This window comes from Oncorhynchus masou, chromosome 28, assembly GCF_036934945.1.
Source record: "Oncorhynchus masou masou isolate Uvic2021 chromosome 28, UVic_Omas_1.1, whole genome shotgun sequence".
Classification (NCBI taxonomy): domain Eukaryota; kingdom Metazoa; phylum Chordata; class Actinopteri; order Salmoniformes; family Salmonidae; genus Oncorhynchus; species Oncorhynchus masou.
Window position 1 is genome coordinate 15,790,000 of NC_088239.1, and position 9,613 is coordinate 15,799,612.

The 9,613-nt window shown below is 42.6% G+C and overlaps 1 protein-coding gene across 1 annotated transcript in view; it reads right to left on the minus strand.

Annotated features, from left to right (window-relative positions):
- LOC135517253 (brefeldin A-inhibited guanine nucleotide-exchange protein 1-like) overlaps positions 1-7,524 on the minus strand; it is a 113,474-nt gene extending 105,950 nt beyond the window's left edge. The window contains 1 exon segment of the mRNA XM_064941381.1: positions 7,052-7,524. Within this exon segment, the coding sequence (XP_064797453.1) occupies positions 7,052-7,175 (124 nt within the window). The 5' untranslated portion in view covers positions 7,176-7,524.
- Positions 7,525-9,613: the final 2,089 nt, after the last annotated feature.

A 9,613-nucleotide genomic window follows, 5' to 3' on the forward strand; every position in this document is an offset into this window, starting at 1 on the left:
ACTGGCAATACTAAAGTGCATATAAGAACATCCAATAGTCAAAGGTTAATGAAATACAAATGGTATAGAGGGAAATAGTCTTATAATTCCTATAATAACTACAACTTAAAACTTCTTACCTGGGAATATTGAAGACTTATGTTAAAAGGAACCACCAGCTTTCATATGTTCTCATGTTCTGAGCAAGGAACGGAAACATTAGCTTTCTTACATGGCACATATTGCACTTTTACTTTCTTCTCTTGCACTTTGTTTTTGCATTATTTAAAACAAATTGAACATGTTTCATTATTTACTTGAGTCTAAATTGATTTTATTGATGTATTATATTAAGTTAAAATAAGTGTTCATTCAGTATTGTTGTAATTGTCATTACTACAAATAAGTTATATATATTTTAATGTTTTTATTTTAATATTATTTTTTATATATATATATATATTTTTTAAATTGGCCGATTAATCGGTATTGGCTTTTTTGGTCCTCCAATATTCTGTATCAGTATCGGCGTTGAAAAATCCTAATCGGTCGACCTCTACTAGAGATGATACAACATCCCTGGTCAAAGTGACAAAAATAACTACAGTATTATTAGATTGATGACATGTCTCCACTCTTAGAAAAAAAAGGTGCCATCGAGAACCTGAAATGGTTCTTTGGCTGTCCCTCATAGTAGAACCCTTCGAAGAACCCTTTTTGGTTCCAGGTAGAACCCTTTTGGGATCCTTTTAGGGGTAGTGGCTTGGGGGTAGGGGACTAGGAGTAGTGGGTAGGGGACTAGGGGTAGGGACCTAGGGGTAGTGGGTAGGGGACTAGGGGTAGTGGGTAGGGGACTAGGGGTAGTGGACTAAGGGTAGTGGGTAGGTGACTAGGGGTAGTGGGTAGGGGACTAGGAGTAGTGGGTAGTGGGTAGGGGCTTGGGGACTAGGGGTAGTGGGTAGTGGACTAGGGGTAGTGGGTAGGGGACTAGACGTAGTGGGTAGGGGACTAGACGTAGTGGGTAGGTGACTAGACGTAGTGGGTAGGTGACTAGACGTAGTGGGTAGGTGACTAGACGTAGTGGGTAGGTGACTAGGGATAGTGGGTAGCGGACTAGGGATAGTGGGTAGCGGACTAGGGGTAGTGGGTAGCGGACTAGGGGTAGTGGGTAGGTGACTAGGGGTAGTGGGTAGGGGACTAGGTAGGGGACTATGGGTAGTGGATAGGGGACTAGGGGTAGTAGGTAGGGGACTAGGGGTAGTGGGTAGGGGACTTGAGGTAATTGGTAGGAATGTGGGGTAGCTGGTAGTGGGTAGGGGACTAGGGGTTGTCTTGGAAGGATTACAAGGTGTCCCAAAGAGGAGGACGGTGAGGACTAAATGTATCCCAATCAGAGGGACTGTCAGTGAGTAGTGGCATTCTCTCAGAGATGTCTCTGTGCCTCAAGGTAAGAGGGAAGATTGCGTAAGTCTCTGAGTATACTGGGTGACCCAGTTGTTTAGACAGGCAGTGGTTACTGAGTTTTTCAGTGTCTTTGGATGAGTGCCATTCACACTCTCCATCCACACCTCCAATAAGTACAAGATCCAAGCTTTTGAATAAAATCACAGCTGGTTATCATGAAAAATACTAATTCAGGTACAAGAAAAAAGAAAATCACCTTTAGAATCGTGCCTAATAAGGATGGCATCTTGTAGTTTCTGCCACGACATAGTATGGGTGTTTTTTCATATTGATAATAGGTATGAGGAAGCATTATGTTAAACTCACTGCTCTTAAAACACCCACACTGTGATGCTCTGACTAATCTAGGCTATTCAGTTTATGAATGCAGAGGGAGCTTCATTCCTACTACAGACTCTCTGCCGATCTAGGATAACCTCACAACACAAACCCAGGAAGTACATAGCCTAATGCTAACATAAACACAGTAGCCAATGTAACACAATGGGGAAAAACTACAGAAATGTGTAATCAAATTTTTCTACATCAAAAGAGTATGTTTTACTGAACATGCTAACATGTAGCCACTCAATTGTGTTACTAACAGTGTAATAACATAATAGCATTGCGTATTGGCTCGGCCCACCCCTCCTGCGCAGTGACTGAGTGACTCATTGCAAGCCAACAGAAAAGGTCTCCGGGCAGCTGAGCGAAAATGGAGGAAAACTACTCTAAACTTCCGTAGGACCTATTATTCTTCCACTCCTCTCTACTTTCTCTTCCTCTGTATCCTTTGAAAAGAAGGTTGATGACATCCACTCCTCATTCACTCAGCCTATTGAGTCCACTGAGTGTGCTGCCTCTGACCAACACTCTCGCTACCTTACCTCTCTCAGATTGATCTTCTTGACCCTAACCAGTCAGGCTTCATGACGGGTCACTCAACCGAGACTGCTCTCCTGTGTGTGACGGAAGCTCTCAGTACTGCCAAAGCTGACTCTCTCTCCCCTGTTCTCATCCTCCTAGATCTGCCTTCGACACCGTGAACCATCAGATCCTACTCTCCACCCTCTCAGGGCTGGGCGTCTCAGGCCCCTCCTACCAGGTGACATGGAGAGGATCTGTATCTGCACCACATGCTCTCACTACTGGTGTTCCCCAGGGCTCGGTTCTAGACCCTCTCCTCTCCTCTCAAGTCACTTGGCTACGTCATATCCTGACATGGTCTCTCATATCATTGCTATGCGGATGACACTCAACTACTTATCTCCTTCCCACCACCCAGGTGGCGACACACATCTCCGCGTGCCTGGCAGATATCTCAGCTTAGATGTTGGCCCACCACTTCAAGCTCCACCTCAACAAGACGGACTTTGTCTTCATCCCGGGGAAGGCCTGTCCGCTCCAAGGCCTCTCCACACGGTTGACAACCCCACGGTGTCCCCCTTCCGGAGTGCAAAGAACCTTGCTCACGGCAAGACCCTCTCAATCTCTGCAAACATCAAAGCAGTGACTCGCTCCTGCAGGTTCATGCTCTACAACATCTGTAGAGTACAACCCTACCTCACACAGGAAGAAGTGCAGGTCCTAATCCAGGCACTTGTCATCTCTCGTCTGGACTACTGCAACTCTCTGTTGGCTGGGTTTCCCTCTTGTGCCATCAAACCCCTGCAACCAGAATGCTGCAGCCCACCTGGTTTTCAACCTTCCCATGTTCTCAGATGTCACCCTGCTCTTCCACAGACTCCACTGACTTCCAGTTGGAGCTCGCATCCACTACAAGACCATGGTGCCTACCTACTGAACAGCAAGACGAACTGCCCCTCCCTACCTTCAGGCTCTGTTCAAACCCTACACCCTAACCCGAGTACACCTCCGGTCTCTTTGCCCTCCCACTCCTAAGGGAGGGCAGCTCCCACTCATCCCAGTCAAAGCTCTTCTCTGTCCTGGCACCCCAGTGGAGGAACCAGCTTGCCGCTGCAGCTAGGACAGCAGAGTACCTGGCCATCTTCTGAAACCCTACCTCTTCAAAGACTATTTTAAATAATCCCACAGCACACCCCCATCTACTTACTATGACTGTGATAAGTGGTTGTCCCACCTAGCCACCTTAAGATGAATGCACTAACTGTAAGTCAAATCAACAATCTAATCAAATGTTATGTCTCCTGTCCAATTCGGTGTCCTGTGTGAATCTAAGTGTGCGTTCTCTAATTCTCTCCTTCTCTCTCTCGGAGGACCTGAACCCTAGGACCATGCCCCAGGACTACCTGACATGATGACTCCTTGCTGTCCCCAGTCCACCTGGCCGTGCTGCTGCTCCAGTTTCAACTGACCTGAGCCCTAGGACCATGCCCCAGGACTACTTGACATGATGACTCCTTGCTGTCCCCAGTCCACCTGGCCGTGCTGCTGCTCCAGTTTCAACTGTTCTGCCTTATTATTATTCGACCATGCTGGTCATTTATGAACATTTGAACATCTTGGCCATGTTCTGTTATAATCTCTACCCGGCACAGCCAGAAGAGGACTGGCCACCCCACATAGCCTGGTTCCTCTCTAGGTTTCTTCCTAGGTTTTGGCTTTTCTAGGGAGTTTTTCCTAGCCACCGTGCTTCTACACCTGCATTGCTTGCTGTTTGGGGTTTTAGGCTGGGTTTCTGTACAGCACTTTGAGATATCAGCTGATGTACGAAGGGCTATATAAATAAATTTGATTTGATTTGATGTGCCGCATGTGCCGAATACAACAGGTGTAGTAGACCTTACAGTGAAATGCCGAATACAACAGGTGTAGTAGACCTTACAGTGAAATGCCGAATACAACAGGTGTAGTAGACCTTACAGTGAAATGCCGAATACAACAGGTGTAGTAGACCTTACAGTGAAATGCCGAATACAACAGGTGTAGTAGACCTTACAGTGAAATGCCGAATACAACAGGTGTAGTAGACCTTACAGTGAAATGCCGAATACAACAGGTGTAGTAGACCTTACAGTGAAATGCCGAATACAACAGGTGTAGTAGACCTTACAGTGAAATGCCGAATACAACAGGTGTAGTAGACCTTACAGTGAAATGCCGAATACAACAGGTGTAGTAGACCTTACAGTGAAATGCCGAATACAACAGGTGTAGTAGACCTTACAGTGAAATGCCGAATACAACAGGTGTAGTAGACCTTACAGTGAAATGCCGAATACAACAGGTGTAGTAGACCTTACAGTGAAATGCCGAATACAACAGGTGTAGTAGACCTTACAGTGAAATGCCGAATACAACAGGTGTAGTAGACCTTACAGTGAAATGCCGAATACAACAGGTGTAGTAGACCTTACAGTGAAATGCCGAATACAACAGGTGTAGTAGACCTTACAGTGAAATGCCGAATACAACAGGTGTAGTAGACCTTACAGTGAAATGCCGAATACAACAGGTGTAGTAGACCTTACAGTGAAATGCCGAATACAACAGGTGTAGTAGACCTTACAGTGAAATGCCAACAGAATACAACAGGTGTAGTAGACCTTACAGTGAAATGCCGAATACAACAGGTGTAGTAGACCTTACAGTGAAATGCCGAATACAACAGGTGTAGTAGACCTTACAGTGAAATGCCGAATACAACAGGTGTAGTAGACCTTACAGTGAAATGCCGAATACAACAGGTGTAGTAGACCTTACAGTGAAATGCCGAATACAACAGGTGTAGTAGACCTTACAGTGAAATGCCGAATACAACAGGTGTAGTAGACCTTACAGTGAAATGCCGAATACAACAGGTGTAGTAGACCTTACAGTGAAATGCCGAATACAACAGGTGTAGTAGACCTTACAGTGAAATGCCGAATACAACAGGTGTAGTAGACCTTACAGTGAAATGCCGAATACAACAGGTGTAGTAGACCTTACAGTGAAATGCCAACAGAATACAACAGGTGTAGTAGACCTTACAGTGAAATGCCGAATACAACAGGTGTAGTAGACCTTACAGTGAAATGCCGAATACAACAGGTGTAGTAGACCTTACAGTGAAATGCCGAATACAACAGGTGTAGTAGACCTTACAGTGAAATGCCGAATACAACAGGTGTAGTAGACCTTACAGTGAAATGCTTACTTTACAAGCACTTAATAAGAGCATCTCCTGAATGACTAATATGTCAATGTAATGTAGTAATGTGCATTTGTTATCCCCCAAAACAGTGGAGAGACAGGTACAGTAAAATGAAGATAAGCTAGACTCACTGGCTGCTCAACAACAAAGGTGGGTTGTGGGGTCATTGTTTCACCCACAGTGTCAGATTACTGGAGTAGCAGAACAGAGAGTAACTTGTTCCAAACCGTTTGCCAACTTGACCAAAAACACATAAATGAACCCGAAATGACCATGCAGGGAAAAACAAAACCTGTCCTGACCTTTTTCATGACAGATTAAAATTATTCATGTGAAGTTCAGATGGGCCCTTCCTCTTTCTAAATTCAATAAGGCGTAGGACCACTGGAAATAAACTATAGTGTGAAGACGCGTTTCAGCTAAATGCAGCTAAATGCACCTGGTGCGAATGATACATCTGCCACTTTCCCGATGCGCACGTATTTTTGGGGACAACCCAAGACATAAACGCCGATCCTGGTCTCCAAAGACATCACAGTAGCCAACATTCACTGCCAAGCTCGGCTACTTGTTTTTCTTTCAACGCCACTCCCTCTACGGTTTCGACTAGAAGGGATACAGTTTATGTCAGAATTGACAATAATTGACTTCGTAGCAGGTTAGGACAATTTACGTAGCAGGTTAGGATAATTGGGTTAAGGTTAGGAAAAGGGTCAGGATTTGGTAAAATGCAAAACATTTCAACTTTAAACGTCAATTTGACATAAACTGTATCCCATTCAGCCATGACCCCCCCCTCTCCGGGCACGCAGGACAGTCTGGATTTCTAGAGCAGAGTAGACAGACTGCTTCGTATAACCCACACAGACGATCCCATCAGAAAAAAAGTTAAAGTAATGTGGCAAAATGATTTGCACATATCAGTCTAACAATTTAAAATCGCTTCTTCTTCTTCTTACAGGAATAATTGTATAGGCTACGACTTGATGTAGCCTGCAGACAAATGCAGCAGCAATTCCATAATGCTTTATAATTGGAAATAATAAGTGACAGTTTGCTTTCAATTAATAGCTAATTATTTATACAGCACGGTATTGTCAGTTGCGTGCGTAATAAACTAGTGTAGCAGTTTGCAACTGTCAAAGGAGGCACACACCCCTGTCATTTGCACCATTTCCGTATCCACACAGAGTAACTAAGCGATGATTATCCGAGAGCCTATAATGCCACCTCGATAGTTGTATATTCAACAACTATCTACCGTCCTTTACCTGAATAAAACCTAAAATATTGAGCGAAAATACATATCAACTGTAGCTGCATTGTTGCCAATAGATTCTAGAACGACTTTGTTGCGACAATGTAGCCCAAGGAGTCGTATACTTTCGCGAACCTTGGGACTGGCGACAACGTAGCAGCCGAAAACATAGTAGGCAGTATTAACCAGAGATGCATGACGTTGGTAAATCAATTACAAACTAAGACTGTGATAATGTCAGAAATAAAACTTACCGAGTGCCACCTCGCAGGCTTTTCGCAATTGCGAATGGTGAGCCTTTTTAACCTCTTTGTCGGCCAGGATCTTCTCCAAAGCTCTGGTTAAAAACATGTTTTTCGTCTTTTTGCCTTCATACATGGCGCGCCGGAATTGGGGCGAGGAGTAGTACCTGTCCCAAGGGCAGCAGCCGTTCCAGACCGATGTATTCTATTCGAGAGGACAGCGGCAGTGGCCCTAACATACAGACATAAATAAAGACAGAAGGTGGGGTAAATCCCTCAGATTGCCATTAGCAACCTGCCTAGCTGCGCCATGTTGGAAGGAAGCGACGTCACGCACGTTAAAAACGGCCGCAGTGAGGCAGCAGGGTGTGTGTGTGCGTGTACTATAGAAATAATCTACCTGATCATGATTATATTACATTAATTAAAAATATTGTGGGAGCAAAGCAATCCCCCTCTTGCCTTTTCAAACTAATGCACATGTAAAATAATGCGATGATGCATAAAACTGGTCACTTTAATAATGTTTACATCGTCAATGCCAGTCCGACATTGCTCGTCGTAATATATATATATTTCTTAATTCCTTTATTTTACTTTTAGATGTGTGTGTATTGTCGTGAAGTGTTATATACTACGGCACTGTTGGAGCTAGGAACACAAGCATTTCGCTACACCCGCAATAACATCTGTCAAATACAGTACCAGTCAAAAATTTGGACACATCTACTCATTCAAGGGGTTTTCTTTATTTTGACTATTTTCTACATTGTAGAATAATAGTGAAGTCATCAAAACTATAAAATAGCATACATGGAATCGTTTAGTAACCAAAAGAGTGTTAAACAAATCAAAATAAATTTTATGTTTGAGATTCTTCAAAGTAGCCACCCTTTGCCTTGATGACAGCTTTGCACACTCTTGGCATTCTCTCAACCAACTTCACCTATAATGCTTTTCCAACAGTCTTGAAGGAGCTCCCACATATAATGAGTACTTGTTGGGGTCACTCAGTACTTGTTGCGGTCCAACTCATCCCAAACCATCTCAATTGGGTTGAGGTCGGGTGATTATGGAGGTCATTTGATGCAGCACTCCATCACTCTTCTTCTTGGTCAAAGAACCACATCAGAAGGCTTTAAATTATCAGAGTCTGGATCAACAAAATATGGAATCTAACCAACTCTACTGTGTTTCTAACTAATTACACTGAGTATAACTAGCATAATGGATGTGATATTAAACAACTCATTATACTGTGTATAACTAGCATAATGGATGTGATATTAAACAACTCATTATACTGTGTATAACTAGCGTAATGGATGTGATATTAAACAACTCATTATACTGTGTATAACTAGCGTAATGGATGTGATATTAAATAACTCATTATACTGTGTATAACTAGCATAATGGATGTGATATTAAACAACTCATTATACTGTGTATAACTAGCATAATGGATGTGATATTAAACAACTCATTATACTGTGTATAACTAGCGTAATGGATGTGATATTAAATAACTCATTATACTGTGTATAACTAGCGTAATGGATGTGATATTAAACAACTCATTATACTGTGTATAACTAGCATAATGGATGTGATATTAAACAACTCATTATACTGTGTATAACTAGCGTAATGGATGTGATATTAAACAACTCATTATACTGTAAATAACTAGCATAATGGATGTGATATTAAACAACTCATTATACTGTGTATAACTAGCATAATGGATGTGATATTAAACAACTCATTATACTGTGTATAACTAGCATAATGGATGTGATATTAAACAAAATACTATACCTGTTTGTTCCTTTGTCTGGTACCTGCAATCAATCTGTTTTTCACCAAAGGTAGGGTAATTCTGCACTCTTGAAAGTGAGCCATGATGTTGTTTACTTGTAGAAAAACGAAAGGTAACCCAAACTCCAGCGTCAGCAAAGGAAGAGGATCTATGAAAGAGAGTACTTGATTAACACTTGAGGCTAAAAGCCACTAAAGTGCCAGTATTGAAAGATCATCGTACCATACCATTCTGTGTCTTAGCTCAAACAACATGAAATGTACAGCATATGGTGGTAGCAAAGCATTGTTCTCAATACAGGAACATCCCCTGCCAATTTTGAAGATGAATATCTATCTCTGTGTCTTGGTTGCTTATCCAGAACCATTATTATTAGTACTTTACACCCAAGTGGGAGGGAGAATCCTGATACATTCTTACCAGTCTCTCACACACTGTCTCACACCACACGGCAGGTAGCCTAGTGGTTAGAGCTTTGGACTAGTAACCGGAAGGTTGCAAGATTGAATTCCCGAGCTGACAAGGTAAACATCTGTCTTTCTGCCCCTAAACAAGGCACTTTAACCCACTGTTCTTAGGCCATCATTGAAAATAATAATTTGTTCTTAACTGACTTGCCTAGTTAAATAAAGGTAAAATAAACAAACACAGGCTCTTACACCTACACAGGATTGATTGATGTCTAAGAGACAGACAGCACAAGGATCTTTCTTCATTAGTTATTTAGTGTTGTGATCAAGGGAGTTTTGGGT